Consider the following 19,705-nt stretch of genomic DNA (forward strand, 5'->3'; position numbering starts at 1 on the left):
TATCTGCAACATCTCAATGCAACTTATTTTGAAGGCTGAAAAGCCTGTTAGAAAAGAAAAATCGTTTAGGTAACGATAGTTAAACTCATACTTCTCTAAATTAGCTCAAAACTCTTAAATTATTAAATTCTTTAGCCCAAATGTACGAGTTTTTAAAAGTGCGGATTAACTGTATTTTATAGAAATGCTAACATTTTGTAGAAAGCTCCATAGTTTTTGTTTATTTGTTTCTTTAGAAATTATGTCCATTTTATATTTTTGCTTATTTTAGCATAAACATTATTTTCACAAGCACATATCTAGATTGTGATTGGACATAATCGAAAATCACCCACGCTTTGTGAGTTGGAAATGAATGCGTGGAAGAGTAGTGTAGGTTATGTGATTGTGGCAGCGGTGTTCCACGTTTAGTGTTTTCGTGTGTAATTCAAGTTGTACGCTAGTACGAAAACTACTTCCAACATTTGTTCAAAGATCAGTATCAATTGTTACACTCTTCAAGAAATTTAGGACTCGGGTAAAACTTGTACTCTCTGTTGCCTGAGAGTTGAAATTTAATAGGCAGAAACTTGTCCTACTTCTCGGATATTATACAGACTGAGTGAATGTGAAATTAATAAGTTGGGTTCTCTTATCGACGTAAGTTGTTCGTAGTTTTGTTGTAGGTTACTTTAAAAATTTATATTTTTTTTAAAGTGTTCGACTTTTGTGATGATGAGTTATTTCTGCTACAGAAATTGTTAATATAATTTATTAGGCTTATTAATTAACAACAAATACGAGAATGGATGTATAAAAGTACTAAGTAAATGAATACTTTAAAATATAATAGAATTGAAAAGACAAATATTTTCTCTTGAAATGCTTGTTGATAGTCTCTTTCTAATTTACTTTATAAGTTAGAAATTTAAGTTGCATACGTGATAGACATATAAATTTAACGTTATTAATATATAGTTGTATACTATTGCTAAGTAACACTAATAGTAATAATATAGCCCAAATATCAGACTAATGTATTTTGTAATTAGAATAGATGAAATTCTTGAGATTTCTTTTCACCATGTCATTGAATGTTCGGAAATGTATTGTTGCAAATGCATCATCAAAGTAGGTTACTACTGATAAATTTATTATATGTGGGGTGTTTCTCTGGAATGCAGTGTAAAACTTTCATAATTTTTGTACTAATATTATAGAGGAAGTAAATCATAACTAATTAAAGTAATTGTTAAAATTCAATACTGTAAGTAATTAAATAAACATTAAGTTTTAAAACATTAAACATTAACATAGTTCACATATAATCGGTTGACTCCTGTGTTTTAAAATGCACAATAATTTTCTACCGAAGCGTTAAATTTATAAAAGTTATGTTTGCTTCTAACTTTTTATAATAAATTATTGTACATCTTAAAATGTTTTCAACTGATTTTATTAAGTCCATGCGTAAGAAATGTCAGTCAAGTATATTATAACTCTCATAATTTGGCAACATCATGAGGAGGCATATCACACTTTTTTTTTATTATTATTACAGAGTCATTAGAAATAGTATATACTTAACTGTAGTTAAGAATTTGTGAGATCATAAAGTACTTACTAGATTAATTACTAGAGCTGCCAGGTATTTATATCTAGGTCTAATTCTTAAACCACATTGTGTACCAGTAGCTTTGATAGGAAATTTGATAAACAATTACAAAGACAATTTGAAAGCTGTAGACAACAAAACTGAAAATTATTTGTCAATTTCTTAACAGTCTTCATTGATTAAAAAGGTTTGTTTGTTTTATTTAAAATGTTAGTGATATCACAGAAAATAGTGAAATTCAGAAACAATTTACTTCAAAATTGGATATTTTTACTTTCATTTAGCCCTAGTGACCTTCTTATAACTTCATCCCCAACAAAATGAAGTTATGGCCTTTCACTTGAAGTATCTTTATCAATCCCTTGTACTTGCTAATTAATTTCTCTGACCTACCATTCCCCACATCATTAGTATGCACCACAAAAACTACATTTCTGCTAGCCCTTTATTATATCTTCTACTCTATTTCCTACACCCATGTCCCTGGATAGTGCAATCTGATTATTTTCTCTTTATGTAACCCAGAGACAGACTATCCACATGGCTTGTCAAGGAATCACCTATAACTATAACCTCTTTATCATCTACATCTTTCTCTGACCCATTTATTTTCCTTCCCTCCAGGAGTTTCTCATCTGCAGAAGCCAAGGGCTGAAATTTGTTGCTCAAGATAATAGTCATTATACCTAAATTCAATAATATCATAATAATCCATTTTGGAATATTGTGTTCAATCTTGGGCTTATCTTAGGAAAGACATTGAATTGTTGGAAAGGGTTTAGAGAAGGCTGACTGGAGTGGTGCCTGGAATGGAGGGATTGTCATATGAGGAAAGATTGAAATCTTTCTGATTGTTTTCTCACGAAAAAAAAGAATAATTAAGGGGGATCTGATTTCATATTCAACAGTGAGAATAGAAGGAATGGGGAACACTTTATTTTTTTAATTATTTTAATATAGTTTAGGAGATAGAACAGCCAAGATAGACCAATATGGCCCATGTTGTTCCTAAACAGTGTTATATGTTAAATTTTATGCATTTGGTTCTATACTAGGTGATCCCATACCACATCTGTACTTTAGATTCATTATACCAACACTCATTACAAATGGCCCTTTGTTGTATTGTTTTATTTTTACCCCTCCTATTTTGATCATGTAAATGGTGTCATCCTCTTTAAGCCATTAGAACTGTAGAATATAATAATTCTCAGGTCTTTAAATAGTGGTTACTTTTAGATTAATGGTTGTTTTTGTTAATAACCAATTAATTTTCTGTCATCTTTCTAGTTTATGTAACTCTCGTATTGAAGTTTTTCTTTATGTAACTGTTTTGGAACTTAATGTTATTTTATGTCTGTGCTTTTACTTACTTAATTTTTTAAACAATTTTCTCATTGTAGTTTTTATTACTCTGAATTTCTGAGCACCATCAGTAGAAAACAATGGATACGTTTTTTGCCCAGAACTTTGTGTTTGTATGCATTTTATTGATGGCTGTTGGCTCGGCCATTCCGAAACCACAAGATGAAAAAAAGAGAGTCATGGATAAGGTAAATAAAAGAAAGTATTTGTTTCAGTACAAGGCAAATTTATTCCATGTCATTTGCTTGTCTTTTTCAGGACAAAATATTACATTCTCTTATAGATTGTTTTTTTTACTATTGTTACCTTCATGTGTTTGATCGTTGGTTATCTTAAACTAATGCAAACCCTCAAATAGGCCACTTAATACTTCCATCTAGATCATTTTCCTAAATGACTTCACCTGAAATTTCCCCAGCATGGTTATAAAGGTAACTGTTGTTGTGACATCCAGTATGCACAAGATTACTTTTATATGATTTTAATAAAAAACATTTGCAGGGCATTAACTCATCCCAACAAATTGTCATAATTATTTTACCACATTAAATAGGCATATTTAAGATGATTTGAAATTCAGATTAAATTAAATGTTGTCATTGAACTTTATCAATTTATTGCTAATTCCATTATCAAAGCCAACAAAGAAGACAAGTAATAGTTACAGTTGTAGCACCGAGTCCTGAATTTAGAACATTAATATTACAGTAAACATGTTTGACTTTTCAGTAATATAGATGCTCTAGGTCTGAGTTATTAAATTCAACAATAATGTAATTCTTTTTTTTTTCTTTCAAGTTATTTTCATTATTAGTAGCTGGAAGTAACAGCTATTAACATGAATTTTCATAACTTGGTATCATGATAAGACAGGTCTGCAATGGTTTTATCTTGAAACGTTTACATGTTCTACAGTAATTCCTGTAGGCTAAACTCTCTTTGTTAACCTGAAGATGACATATGAAGGTCAAAAAACTTTTCTGTATTTTCATTAAAGTCTTAATACTCATACTGGCCATCTTAGGAATACATTTAAACCTGAGAATGATATCAGTTTTTCTCCATCATGTAGAGATTTTTTACCAAATGAATAATTTTCATTGAGATCTGGTCACATTTTGTTTTTAAAATATGTGACAACCACTGGTTATAGATTTCTCTTGGCCAAGCACAACATGAGAGCCTTATCGATTGTTCTATGATCCAAGAGAAACACGTTGCTACTATCTAAGTGGTTAACATAATACATGATGTGCCCTTTTTAGTATTATTTACTTGTTGCTGTGTCAACAAGAGGTCGTGTAAATTGCCCAGACATATTCTATTACATCTGTGGTAAATTTGTTCTAAAGAACTTAAGACAAAAGAATTTCTTAAAAAAGCACATTATACATATTTTGGAATAAAACGTGAAGAACGAGAAATCATGGGCACAAAGTTTGCTTGTTTGTGTCAAAGAGGTGAGACAATGGACTAAAGCTAAATGTAGTCTTTACCTTTTGGATTTAGTGGTTTGGCGTGAGTCAGACATCATGAAGATGACTGGTGTTTTTGCTCATGTAACATACAAGGTTACAAAACTCAAAATAAAAAAGAATTATTTATACAAACCTACTGTAAGACCTGTTGCTCATGGACCTGTACCTATTCCACCAAACTCTTGATACAGCTGATTCTGGATCCAATGTTAATAGAAATGGTTATGATTATATCGATTGTTTTCCACATGAAACATCTGGGAAACTTTCATCAAAACATCAGGGAAATGGATAAGAGATATCAGGGAAGGTTGAATATCAGCATGATGGCTGAATATGCTGGTCATTCAAATGAAATGCTTCAGATACAATACATAAACTAAAGACTACAACACTCAGTTTGGAGACTAAATGACAGATTTCACAAACAAATCAGGATTGATGAGGATGCATATTCATTTGTCATGTATGTTATTCAGTTTGTTTGAATGTTTATTAACAAATGTAATAATAAAAAATGTTCATTGTGCTGACAAAAATGATAATTTGATTTCAATAAGTTTTTTTTTCTTTCTGATTTGTAAAAATTCTGTACATGATAAAAAAATATTACTTTTGGAAACCAAGATTTCTGATTTATGGAAAATCTGTTATAAAAACCAAAAACGACTTTTACAAAGTTTAAACTTGCAGGCCTGTGTAATTGGACCACTCTGATTGAAAGATATAGTTGATTGCACTGAGATACTTCACAATTTAAATAAAACAATCTTGATGCTGTTAAGTATCAATGAAAACTGGTTTTTCTTTGATAGTTTCCATTATTCTTCATAATATCCATTAGGAAGATAAATGTCACTGTTAGCTTTCAAACTTCACTTTGATTGTTGCCAAGCATTTTAATAGCGTATGAATCAGTTAATCGATAGCTTGTTTGTAACTTTGAGGGACTCAGTAGTCCATTGTCATTCATGTTTGTGTTATTTCATAAGCATATTTTTCTTTGCTAAAAAAGATGTAAATTTTATGACCCAAGGTTGGACATGTTGCTGTATTATCAAAATTCTGAATAAGAAATATTTTGATTACATTAATCTTTTACAGCCTCTTAGTGATGAGCAACACTACAGTGATGACAGTGAGCATAACATGGATTACGATCATGAAGCTTTTCTTGGAGAAGATGAAGCCAAAACCTTTGAAGATCTTACACCAGAAGAAAGTAAACAAAGGCTTGGAATAATTGTGGATAAAATAGATAAAGATAAAGTAAGTTAATTTTGCCAGTTTCCATTTTTAAAAATTCCAACCAGATTTTTTTTTCACCTTTCCAGTTACCAAGTGGTGGTTAATATAAAAGTTAGGTTTGGTTTTGTAGACTAACATTCTATAGAGAATCAACTTACAGAAGCCTAAAATTTATCAGTATATTTTTGATCAATAAATTCCAACTATACCCTCAAAGTTATGAAGTTTTAAATGTTAAGATTTATCAGGGCATCTTTAGAAAACTTATCAATACAAATGTTTAAAACTTTTTTTTTTTCGTTGTTGTTTTCCAGAATTTTTAAGTTAAAGAATAATGCATTTATATATCTTATCTTATGAGCAGCAGAAACAAAATGTTAAGTCAATATGATTCAGTTACTTCCATGTTGGGTTTCATAAAGATTTTGATTTCATGAAACTAACCTCTGTAAGATTGAAAGAAAAGTCTCAAGGTGAGGAAGTAATGGGATAAATTAAAAAATATTTTCTCCCAATCCTCTGAAAGAAGATTCAGATGTTGGTTTTTATCTGATTTAGATAAATATGTAAGTAAAAATGTGCAGTGATATCAGCTGTAGTGTGTGAAATAGCATTATAAAGCTGAGATAGCAGCTAGAAAATCTTGCTTACTTTTATTCACAACATACAAATACTAGTTAACTTACCTACTCTGGGCCAAAATATATGGTTTCAAAGCTACTGACTGTCAGACATTTGCTCATTTTTGTACATGCTGTGGCAGAAGGGCATGTAACTAAGTGTATGTGGTACGTTATATTTACAAAGGCTGTGCAATGTATGGAGGTTTAATTGTCAAGAATGTGCTCTGACAAATCAAATTGAGACAAGATTAACATGTATTACGTAATAAAGTAAAATTAAATTTAATGGCTGTTAAATGTTTCCATGGTTCCATTAATGATCTGTATTCTGCGAGTTATCGGTATTTATTGAACAGGTTTGGAGTAATTTGATTATATTTGATGTTTTTTTAATTGATACAAATGCTTGTGAGCACCAGAAGATGGTTCCTTAAACAGTTTGTGAATCATGGAGTAGTCATCCACATTTGAAACAGTGCAGGAGGGTTATAAACAGCCTTTGCCATTCAGTCCATAGGGAAAATATTAATGGATTGATTCAATATCTCAATTCTGTGTTTACAAAAGTTATTTTGTATTAACTGAATCATGTTGTTTTCTTATCAACAGAACAGTTTTGCTGGCTAAACTGAGCCATTTGCTTAGCTTGCAACTGAACTATGGAAATCTACAATCAGTATGACAGTGTTGTTTCATGCAGAAGGTAGTTTATCAGATGCAATTTAGGCCACAATCAAACTTGTAAAGACTTCATACCAGTTTAAGTTTAATAATAATTAATATCCAATGTGGTAATTTAAACTGTAGAATATAGACTTGGTTTTTTCAGTTGCAAGTATTTGATGTCAATAAAATATGGCTAAAAATTTATTACTGTGTACCTAGCATTGCTAGTCTTTGGCCAAGTATTGGAATGTTACTAATCAAGAAGGTCATGTGAAATTATATGTGAATTTGTCTGTGTATACAAATAACAGTTGAATGTGTGGTCAATTCCATGACAGATAATTGCAGACCCTTGCAATATATTAAGGTAAAGAACTATATACATATCAAACCATACATTCAGGACTAGGACCATATAAGATGGTATCTCAAAGTGAAGAATTTGTATGTCAAAGACCATACATTCAGGATAAGGACCATATAATTAAAAATGGTATCTTGAGGTGAAGAACTTGTATGTCAAAGACCATATGTTCAGGATAAGGACCATATAATTAAAGATGGTATCTTAAGGTGAAGAACTTGTATGTCAAAGGCCATACGTTCAGGATAAGGACCATATAAGTGAAGATGGTATCTTAACGTGAAGAACTTGTATGTTAAAGACCAGCAGAAGGACCACTATAAGTAAAGATATATATCTTAAATATTTTAAGGTCAAGGATTGTACCCACAGTTTGAAGACCATGCATTCAGGCTAAGGACCACTACAGGTAAAGACCATATACTGTCTCAGGATGAGGACCACTATCAGTAAGGACTATATTTACATACCAAAGACCATACATTCAAGCTAAGGACCACTACAGGTAAAGAACTATACTTAAATGCTAAAGACCATACATTCAGTGTAAGGATCACTATAAATAAAGACAGTATCTTAAGGTCAAGGACTTGTACACACAGGTGAAAAACTGTACATTCAGGCCAAGAATGGTAAAAATGACACCTTTAGGCTAAGAGGTTCTGACATTAATGTGGTGGATGTATACACTATGAAATAAGAGCTAAATATATTTTTCATAACTTGAAAAACAATAACCACTAAAAGCACTATTCCTGTTAGGATGGTTTTGTGGACCAGAAGGAGCTTCAGGAGTGGATTCAGTACACACAGAAACGCTATATTCTAGATGATGTTGATCGACAGTGGAAAGCTCATAATCCTGATAAAAAAGACATCCTAATGTGGGAAGATTACAGGAAAATTACCTATGGATTTTCAGATGGTATGTAGTTTTATCCAGATATTATCCCAACTGAAACTGATGGAATAACTTGTTTCACAAGAAACTGCTCATATTTATTTAGTCTTAGATAATTGCATAACCCCTCAGTTTATCTCTTTAGTTTCCTAAAACATGGTACAAGTTAAGAAAGAATAGTGAAAGTTTTAATCCTTTACATGTGTCTCTAATATAGAACTATTCTTATTATGACTGAAGTATTCTGTACCCCTTTGAATCTTGTTTTCTTATGACGAGTTTTGATTATACAGAATGTTTACCAATGAAGATGATAAAATATGCAACATAAAAATTGAGTAACAAATATATTTCATAAGATACCACTTGTCTGTGTATTTACTCAAGTGTGTAGTAAGTAACTGTAATGTTTTTTTTGGCAGATTTTTATTGTAATATTCTTCTACCTTTATATCATATATTTCTTATTACAATTTTAATGTTTGACCATCTTTTCAGATCTAGAGAATGTAGATGAAAGTGATTCAGATGGTTTGACATATAAGGAAATGATGATGAGAGACCAGCGCCGCTGGAAAGCAGCAGATAGAGATGGAGATAGTGGATTGAGCAAAGATGAATTTGTTGATTTTCTCCATCCTGAAGAAGCCAAGCATATGCATAATATTGTAATCCAGGAGACATTAGAAGACATTGATAAAGACAAAGATGGCAAAGTTTCTCTTGAAGAATACATTGGTATTTACTTTAATATTTTAGAGAGCATATAGGACATTGAAACTACAAATAACAAAATATGTTAATGTTAATAGTTTAGTTTTAAAAATGTATAGATTTGAGCATAGTAGGCTTTGAACACGAAGCCACATTTGTGTTGATAGTTTTGTCCTTATACATTATATATGTTAAGATATGGCAGATCCCCATCACAGACAAATGAAGCTTTGTGTGGCAATATGTTTGTGTTAATAGTTTAAGTTTCAGAAAATGTGTAACTTATAAAAAGACAGACTTCCAACACAGGATAATGAAACTATAACTAAAGTATTTTTAACTTGTTATTCTTGTTTTCAGAATGTGTGTACAGTGATGCATAGCAAATGCCCAATATAACATAAAATGAAACTAAAAGTAACAAACCAAACCATTCTTAATGTTAAAACTTGTCTTACATCGTCAGTGACTCAGTCTGTTACTATAAATGTTCAGAGTGAACAATACCAGTAACAATGTAAATATTCCTTCATGAAGTAACAAAACAAACTATTTTTCATGATTACTTATCTTACATCATCAGTGGGTCAGTCTGTTACTACAAATGTTCAGTGTGAACAATACCATTAACAATGTAAATATTCCTTCACAAAATACAACAGAATTAGTATCCTTAGAAAGAATGAGCTCTGTATTAACACTGTTAAATACACTGATTTAAATTTCAGTTATTTGTACATTGCTATAATTAAGACATTAAATTTTTTGTTTGTTGTTGTTGAAAATATAAGATAATAACAAGTTTCAAACACTGCTTACACTGAAAGTATCTTGCATTCCTCTCATGCCACATCTTTAGAAAAAATAACCAACTGTGGAAAGCTGAAATACTACTACATCTTGTAATAGTTGGACAATGATTGTGGTCTGAGATGAAACCTGCATTTATCTGAATATCTAATAAACAAGTAGTTTTATAATCTGCTTCTGCTAAGAAATCATACAAACATTTCTTCTGGTGCAAAGATAGTTTTATTTATGTTCCAATAGTTTCTGCTTAGAAGTTAGGCATAAAACATCTCTTCTGGTGCAAAAATTGTTTATTATATTTCAATAGCTTCTACTCAGAAGTTGGGCAAAAACCTTTCCTTCTGGTACAAAGACAATTTTATTTATATACAATTTCTTAAGCTTGTCTTTCCTTTCTTCAAATTTCTATGTAAAACTTGCTAGGTACAATACAAGATACATAAATGCATATTAGTAATCATTTATTAAATTTAATAGTCAGACATTAATCAATCATAGCCTTTTCCAATCTGGATGATTTAAGAAGTTATCTGTACATGAATCCCACTATTGACATGATTGAAAAAATGCACAATTTAAATGTTTTTTTCTCAGTTATTCTGATATCTAAATACCAAGACTTCTTTAAAAGTTTTCATAACTTTGCCGCATCTACATAGTTCAATATAAAGATACCTGGATTAAAAAGTTATTTCAGTCTACCTCAAAATAGTTGTAGTTATGAGCTACAATTGGATATGCAGATTACTACCTGAACAGTTCTTTGTATGCAGAAAAAGTTAAATATATTGTGTACTTAATTGTATGTCCACTTGGATTAAAACGTAAATATTTTTCAAGGTGATATGTACGGTGGAGCAGGAGAAGGCGAAGATGAACCTGATTGGGTAAAGAATGAACGAGACCAGTTTACAACTTTTCGAGACAAAGATAAAGATGGTTTTATGGACAAAGAAGAAGTGAAGGAGTGGATCCTACCAATGGACTATGATCACAGTGAATCTGAGGCTCATCATCTTGTTTATGAATCTGATTCAGATAAGGTATCTTTTCCTCACTTGATAAACATTTAAGATGTATTTTTATACCTCCTGTAACATCTGACTTAAACAGGAAATTAATGGTATTAAAATAATTCAATCTATGATCAGTGAAAGAGTAATTTTAAGTTACATGTTACAAGCAAAAATATCAGATATTTGTTTTTATTACATATTTTGCCTTTTGTATGTTTACACTTTCCAGCCACTTTATATAAAAGTTTGGCTGATGGCTTTATTTTTGCAAAAATAAAAATTAACTATAGGTGGTCACCAGTTTGTTGTTGTTATAAACTATTGATAAAATCATAATTACTTCATTGATTCTAAGGTAAAAGGGTGAGTAATAAAACAAATCTAATTTTAATAACTTTGTATTCTGTTTATAACCTATTTACTTGTATAATAAGATTAAAGTGCCCAAAATACATTATCATGATATATTCTTTTGACTGAATAATGAAAATATTCTAAAACTAAAAATTTAAGTACAATTTATCTTTAAACACTATTTAATGCTGTTTCTACAGACAGTTATTTTGATGAAATTCATGACCATCAGTTTCCATACTGTAACTTTTAATATGTACTGGGTATCTTAAAGCCCTTGGAAACAAAACTTCGTTTTTTAATTGATTATTTTTATTAAAAATTTGTCTCTGAATATATGAAGAGTGTTGATTGTTACAAGTGCAAAGTAGTTTTAATATTAAAATTAAAACTAGTTTTTTTTTTACCTGAAGTTGCAAAATCGTGTTTGCATAATCCCTAAATATCGGGCTTTTTTTTTCGTAAAATAATATTTTATCTGTTCTTTTCCCTGCCATAACTCTACCTATCCAGTCAACTTGATCAATGTCATAATCACCATAAGAAAATAGAAATTCAATTTAATCTTTTTCTTTCTCTCTAGAATGACTAAATTGTAACCTGAATCTACAACTTATTATCCAAAATAGCATAATGGTTGTAACAGTATACTTAGTTTATATTTAATTGTATAATTTTATTGCTCTTTGTCTACCTAATAATCCTGCCACACAAGTTGCAAGTCACTAGGCAAACATACAGCTCACATTGCCATATCAAATTACTCAAAAAAGTTTTTTTTCATTATCATACTTAGTATAAACTTACATAACCAAATAAGTTTCTTGTTTTTACATTTTAGTTTATTTTTTATAATAATAATAAATAAAGAATAATTTTTACTTAAAAGATGCACCTAACAACAGAATAATAACACATACAAACAATGTTCCATAACTATCATAATTTATTTAGCTTCCCAACTATGCAGTAAGTCTTTAAAATTTCAGTTAAGCAGATAAAGTTTTGAACTGAAGGTGAAATAGACAATTTTCTGTACAGAAAACAGCATAATATAATACATCATTTAGTAGCTTATTATTTGGTATAACTTGTGTATAAAACATTTACAATTTATGTATTCTGTTATAGTACAACTTTCTAATTGGTTGAACAATCTGAAGCTGTATAAGGTAAAAGAAGAAAAAAAATCTAAATCAAGAGCACCACCATGACTCAGAAGTGCATATTGAGAATTTATTAAATATTTCTTTTCAAGGTGAAGAAATTTAAAACTTTCATAATACAAAAAAATTGTATAATGTAATTTCATTTCATTTATATTTAAATACAACTGTGTAAAGTGTTTGACTCTATATGTTGATAAGATTAAGGTATGATGTCATCCTAATTAGTTGGCCTGTAAATTAACATCTCTACATCTAGAATGTACTGTAGATACACAATAAAACATTTAAATACTAATGTCCTTTTGTAGTTTCTACAATATTTTTTGTTCTCAATTATGAAAAGCTGATTTTTTTTTGCATTCATAACTTCTAAACTTGCTTTTGACAAAGACACCTTGTCTCAAGAAGCAATAAAGCAACCTGCATCGTTCATCAGAAAGGATCGCTTATCTATATTATATTTATTTATAGTACCTACTTTCCAGACTTGTACGTGTAATGTACATATTAGAAGTTTGTAGAGAACACAAAAATATTAATATTTTACACACAATACTAAAGAACCACTGTTACTCTTTTACGGGAAACAAAACTTTTGTGAAAAGATGTACAGTTGTAGAATTCTTATGTTAATGTAATGTGATTAAGAATCTTGCTTCTGGTTTTGTAATCTTTATAAAAACAGTGTAATTAAATTGAAAATTCTACAGATATGACAATTGTCCTGTTGCTGGAAATAAGTTACTTCTTAAAGAAGTGAACTATATTGATTAATACATTTCTTTTTGACCCATCACTACAGGACCAGAAGTTAACGAAAGAAGAAATTCTGGAAAAATATGACCTCTTTGTTGGAAGCCAGGCGACTGATTTTGGGGAAGCTTTAATGAGACATGATGAATTTTAGTCTGTAATCTTTCAGTATCAGATAAAAAGAAATCTACATATTATTAAATAAAAGAGATTAAAACATGGAACTCTAAGAACAATTGTATTCCTAAAACGGTTTATAATGTTTATAGCATTTAAGATTAAATGGATTTTATTTTCATTGTCTGTTGCTTTCAAGTACTGAATTTTTTTAAAAATAATAAGATCAGTGCAAGTTAACAAACCTTTGCCCATATGGGCAAGTTCTTATACAGGATATATAAATTGAAAAATCTATAGTTCTTTTATTGTAAGCCTGTCTACAGACAACTATGTAATTGACTAGTGTCTTCTATATGTTGTGTGTGTGTTTCAAAATAAGCTTTAGTGTAAGTGCCATGTATATGTCACAAATTTACACTAGTTACAGAGAACTATGTGATTAGAATGTTTGTTACCATAGGTGTAATCAAAGCTATTCATACATTACTATTGTATACTGACATTGTTATGACTGTTGTATCAAACATCCACTACTTTACTACCCTCCAGTGATGTTGCTGTGACATTTGTATGAAATATCCAATTTGTTACTACAGTACACTGACATTGTCACCTCAAACATCCAGAGTTACTTCCATACACTGACAATGTCTTGACTGTTGTGTCAAACTTCCAATACTTTAGTACCATACATTGACATTAAAGTGGCATGTATCAGACTATCAGTATGTTACTGAGACTGTTTCATCAAGCTTCCAATTCTTTAAATATTAGTTTGAAATACTATTATTGGAAACTAAAGTTTGTAGTGGTGCAGTGTGGATAGTTAGTAAATACTGGACAAGCTAATGTTTGATGCTTTAAATGTTGAGGTTTTTTTCCTCTTTCTGCCATGACTGATGATAAAGACATTAATAATAATAAATTGTTGGGAGAAAAGTGCCCTTGTTTAACATGTCGACAATAAGAAGTTATGTAGGTCACATTATTAAAAACTGTTAATGGAACTCCTTAGTTGCTTTCAAAATATTTTGTATTTCATTACCTTCCATATTAAACTGCAGGATTGTTTTTGAATTATCTCATAAATCTTGATTTAACCAAAGGTACATGATCTGCACCATGGTGGTTACAAATATTTTGGTGTCCACCCCAGGATTAGCCATAATATGAACCTCAGGTAACTGAAAACGCTTGTCTGCACATATGTCTGTCTTTGTTTATTTGCATAATTTATAATTCTACTATTGCTATTAATTTAAATCTATCCATTTATCAGCCACAGTTTTCAAAGCATTAACAACAATCCTATGAGTGTTTAGTTAAATTGATTGTGCTTCCTTTTAAAACACAGTTTTTTATTAGATCAGTTTTTTTAATGAGATTTTAATCAAATTGTAGATGTTTTATAAATAGCATGACTAAATATGCATCTTTATCTTGTTTTAGAAGTAGTGCCATTTTGTTAAACTTTTAAATTATATGTTCCTGCCAAATATTTTGGGGATCTACTTTAAAAAAATGAATGTAAATGCTTGTTTTAATTTAACAGAGGAAAAGTTTAATGTGCCTAATTTCCATATTAGAACTTTTTCTAAAACTTGCCAACCTGCCCTAGAAGCTTCAAATTTTGTCTCTGAATGTTGAATGAAACCTGTTAAACCTTCACAAATTCAAAATAAATACACAACCTGTTACTTTTACAAGTGACTATATGTATTATATTATTTACTTATTTTTTTGTATACTACTGTACACCATGTTATGATAAAGAAATAAAGATCTGTGTACATTTTGTTTGTGCATCTGCATCCACTTATTAATTATGAAAAAGTGTTGAAAAAGTTTGTTAACATTGTTTTATGGGAACAGAACAGCACACCTTCACCTGTTAAAAGATATTGTTAATGTGACTACAGTCCCATTTGTTTTCCAAATGCTTTTTGTTACATTGAGCCACATACCCTGTGTTATATCTTTTACTGTTTGTTGTGCAATAGAATCTTTATATTAATTTTTATCTATTTCTCCATGTATCCAAAATTTCCTAGTGATTATATTTCATATTGTTTCCATCACAAATCTCCTGTTCAATAGTTTGGGTATAAATTCTGACGTTTTTCAGATGTCCACTGTTTTCCTTCTGTGGCTGTATGTTGCTGTTTATCCAGCTTAAATAATAATAAATTATCTTTTCACTGGTATAAAAGTGGTAAATACTGAAGAATTTTGTAGCACAGGATACTTATAGCAAGTGGAAGCAGCAGACCAAGACAGCCTGCTGAAAGCAATGAACTACACCATGAAATCATAAAGAACCTGTTTTTGTGCCTTTGAAACTACATAGCAAAAACTACAATACAATAAAAAAATCCATTACTCCCTCAGTGATAAACATAGATATCTTTCTTTGTAAAAAAAAGAAGTGTTTCAAATTGATATTACAGATTAAAATAAAACCATAACATCACATATATATATATATTTTTTTTTAAAGATTTAACTACGCAAATTATTTCCTACCTACAAAACCACCAATTTCTTTCCAGCTAGAATGGATCTGTACACTACATCCTTAGGTTCAGCAGGAGAATAAACTTGAAAAATAACCTTGTGTGTTTTTCATTACCCAGTGCACAATTTTTAGATACAAGGAAATTAAGTTAGGTAACTGGTATATTAATTCAGAAATACAAATTAGATTGAATGTTTAAATAAAGAAAGAAAATGACTAACTGAGGTTGAACTCCCTTGTGCTTAAAAGTCATTGTCTAACCTTCTTATAAGAAAAATGAATCACTTGACTGTGTTAGCCACTTACATATCTGCGATTCATTCTTTCTTAAAGTGGTGTTGAATTAATTAGCATTTATAGCTTAAACAGTAACAAAACATGACTACTTCAGTTCTGACTGGAGGAAAATGAACAACTGTGCTCTCACACAAAATGAGCAGGTGTAGATAGCTAAGCTGCTTTGTGCCATAAAACACCAAACCAACCAAAATGAGTACTGGTTCTACCCAAATACAAGCACAATAACCTGTGACAAAAAGAGCTAATTTTAATAAATATTATCAACGGATGTGGTTACTCTAGAATAAATTGTGAGAGCAGTCCAATGAAAGGTACTGTTCCAAACATTACTGTGTTGTTTACATCCCATAATACCCGAAAAGTTCTGGATTAAGTGAAACATAGGAAATGGACAAGATGAATATCATGTAGTTGAAATACTATCATTATACGTTCTTCTAATTCTTAGAAATCCATAAAGAACTAAATTAGAAATGTAGAACTAAAAAAATATAGTATAATATGGCAAATAGATTTAAAATTAAAACAGGCCATATTACCTTTGGCTTTAAAACTTACAAAATGATGCTGGTTTTCCTTCATTGACAACAATATTCTTGATCAGAACATTCATGTGGTAGGTAGTTCTTCAACAGTGTCTGTTGAATCTGTAATCTTCTAAATGTTTTGCAGTATTATACAATGACAAATAGATTTAAAAACAAAACAGGCTATGCTATCTTTGGCTTTAAAACTTTATTTACAAATTGATACTGGTTTTCCTTCACTGACAACAATGTGAACTTCCTGGTTCGAGTTTAGATGTCCAAAATTTCTTATCACTGCCTCGCTGCCATGAACTCGGGAGTAACTCAAGATTCAGGTATCTTCCAGACCTGTAAGATAAATAATATCAGCATTCTGAGTTTAAAAACAAAAAAGGTTAATTGATCTGTGCTCCATTACTTATTTAACTTAATTTTAGTGTAATCTTCAGCTATACAGAATTGTTACTCTTCATAGATCAAAAAGTATTAGATACAGAGAAGTGTTTGTGCAATTATTATTACTAACTGGTAAAAAATTAACTTTTCTTTTGTAACTTCCTCCCTTATGGTCTCATAAACTGCCAAGAGATTAGCATTACAGAAAATAACTATAACAAGAGCTAAACAGTGTCAATTAACAGCTTGAAGAAAAAAAAACAAAACGATACTAGTTTAATAATCTTTAACACGTATATCGATGTATCTGGAATTAATTTAAAACATAGAAAGATTCTGTCAAGTATTTTCTGATGATAGTCTTACAGAGCTTTCCAAAAGTGGTCATTGGAAACCTGGTGAATGCACCAATACTATTTAAGGCTATAATATTCAAGTAAAACTGCACAGAAGTGAGCTTATTAGTATAAATTTTGATGAAGGAAAGATGGTCAGATAATTTAAACTCAATTAACACTTGCTTAAATATACTTTAAAAGACAGCTTTGTAAAGGAAGAAGTTTACCTTGTGAATTGCAAAAACATTTTGTCAAACTGCCCATAATCACAAAAAACTTGTTGAGAATTACTAATAGGGTATAACAAAAAAAAACTTAATTGTTGACAGAGACCAACAGTATACAAAGAATAAGTGCATTAATTACCATTCCAGTTAAATTATAAATCAGTACACAAACAAACACTATAACAGTCATAAAAACACAAAATGGCACTAAAGTCCAATTGTGCAGTAACAGAGTAATGTATCATTTAATGTGTGAAGCCAAACTGGAGTCACTGAACTGATAGTGTTAAGCATAATCTATTTATTTATCTGTGTGCTATATATATATATTTATATCAAACCTGGAATCATACTGGTTAAATCATTCAAATTTTTTGTCTTTTATTTGGAGGTACAAATTCTTGTGAACTGGTAGATGATATCTGGTCCACTATCTCTACTTCTTGATCAGAACACTCATATGGTAAGTAGTTCTTCAACAGTGTCTGTAGGAAATCTTCTAAAAGTTTTGCAGTATTATATAAAGTACTCCCCACCTATCAAGTGAATACACATTGTTATTATTGATTCCAGTAAGTCTTCTTCCAACCTCTATCTTCAGAAACAGAAAAACTATTGGCTGTTTTATATGTATCCATTTTCAATCTCTTACTTTGGTCCTTACTAAAGGATGTGATGAAAAGTATTACCAATCATATTGAGAGTAACTTACTGGTGATTCAATACAACCTTGTCACACAAACTAGTTAGTAACATATATATCATATACTGGCAAAAACTAAAAAAAAACACAATAAAAAATCATATATTTAACTTTTTTTTCCAGTATTCTTGTGTTTTCAAAAATTACCACTAGAGCTGCTTTTACTTGGATTAGTTTTCAGTATAAATATAAAATTTGAAAAGATTAAATAGTAATATCAAATAAACTTCTTACATTTTTTTAGCTTTAGCATAAAATACTGTATAAATGGTTTCTTTACTTTTGAAGACTTAATAATAACATAACACAGTATACTTATTAGTATGAAAAATAAAACACTGACTTGCATAAAATGCAAACAACAAGAAAACAGAGTCAGATATCATGCAAAGCAACAAAACTGAGTCAGGTATCACAACAAGTAACAAAAGAACAGAGTCAAGAATTATGTGAATCAATAAAATTGAATCAGATAACAAACAGCAGCAAAACCTTGTCAGGTACTATGACAAGCAACAACAAGTATCATTACAAGCAACACTATATATTATATTTTGTGAATAACAAAATAGTTAAGTACAATAAAAACCTTTAGGTTTAATTCAAAAAAAAAGATAATCTTCTGGCTTTATAATTATTCATAAAGTTTTAAAGGAGCTTATTATTATTAGCCCATTAAGAATGACCAACTCCAGCTCTAACCACCTCTTAACTACTCATGTATTCATCCAATCTTTTCTTGAATTCAGTTAAATTTTCTTCTTCCACCACCCTTTAAGGTATTTCAGTCTAAAACCCAACCAACCTGTGTCATTGTACAAAGTGAGTGTTTGCTTCAGGAAATTTTTAAAAAAGCTACATCTAAGAACAGAATTTAACATTTTAAAGAATATAAAAAAGTTCATTTTCTGAAAATATACATTTCATCCAGGCTGAATTATTGAATATCAGACTGTTAAAAGCTTTTTGAGCAACTATGCACATTTTAAAGATTAAACATACGAAAAACCACTTCTAAAGATTCTTTAAAAGCCTGAAGATTGTAAAGATAATAGTATCCTTCCCTGGAAGAAATGCGAAAGATGTGTTAGTGCAACAAATTTTCAGCAAATAGTTACACATACATGCACATATATTCATGTATTTCCCAGAGTTGCTCTCAGTAACTACAATAGTAAAAATCATGATCCAAGATAGCTCATCTTGTCTGCACAAACATGCATACACACAAACACACACACATAACATATGAGTTATTCTTAAAAACTTCAACAGTATAAAACATGTACTATATATTTAAAATGGCTGGTATGGGTAGAGAAAGCACAAGTAGAGGAGTGAACAATGTTTTGACCTTCTTTGGTCATCATCAGGTTCACAATGAAAGAAAGGGTTACTGACCGACAGCTGACCACATGTTTGAAGTTGGTTGTGTAATTGAGTGTAGAAATGTAGAGGGCATGCTTAGATGTTTGATTATATTTATTAATATAGTTATAAAGATGTTTCTTTGTATTGGTTTAT

The 19,705-nt window shown here is 30.2% G+C and overlaps 2 protein-coding genes across 2 annotated transcripts in view; one reads left to right on the forward strand and one right to left on the reverse strand.

The window, feature by feature from the left end:
- Window positions 1-329: 329 nt before the first annotated feature.
- Window positions 330-14,971, forward strand: scf (Calumenin B scf). The gene is made up of 7 exons (XM_076479479.1): window positions 330-639; window positions 2,998-3,147; window positions 5,542-5,706; window positions 8,101-8,263; window positions 8,738-8,977; window positions 10,604-10,806; window positions 13,105-14,971. Exons 2-7 carry the CDS (start codon window positions 3,040-3,042, stop codon window positions 13,207-13,209), a joined length of 984 nt encoding a protein of 327 aa, XP_076335594.1. The 5' UTR covers window positions 330-639; window positions 2,998-3,039; the 3' UTR covers window positions 13,210-14,971.
- Window positions 14,972-16,710: 1,739 nt separating this feature from the next.
- Window positions 16,711-19,705, reverse strand: part of LOC143238873 (E3 ubiquitin-protein ligase TRIM33-like) — a 94,860-nt gene continuing 91,865 nt past the window's right edge. Inside the window, exons 15-16 of the mRNA XM_076479478.1 lie at window positions 17,820-18,014; window positions 16,711-16,865 (exon numbers count right to left, since the gene is read on the reverse strand). Of these exons, the coding sequence (XP_076335593.1) occupies window positions 17,844-18,014 (171 nt within the window). The 3' untranslated portion in view covers window positions 16,711-16,865; window positions 17,820-17,843. The remainder of the gene's footprint in view (window positions 16,866-17,819; window positions 18,015-19,705) is intronic.

This window comes from Tachypleus tridentatus, chromosome 13 (genome assembly GCF_004210375.1).
Source record: "Tachypleus tridentatus isolate NWPU-2018 chromosome 13, ASM421037v1, whole genome shotgun sequence".
Lineage (NCBI taxonomy): Eukaryota > Metazoa > Arthropoda > Merostomata > Xiphosura > Limulidae > Tachypleus > Tachypleus tridentatus.

Coding starts and splice junctions, on each gene's coding strand:
- scf (XM_076479479.1), top strand. CDS start 3,040: ATGGATACGTTTTTTGCCCAGAACTTTGTGTTTGTATGCATTTTATTG. Junction 5,707..8,100: donor ATAAAATAGATAAAGATAAA/GTAAGTTAATTT, acceptor TATTCCTGTTAG/GATGGTTTTGTGGACCAGAA. Junction 8,978..10,603: donor TTCTCTTGAAGAATACATTG/GTATTTACTTTA, acceptor ATATTTTTCAAG/GTGATATGTACGGTGGAGCA.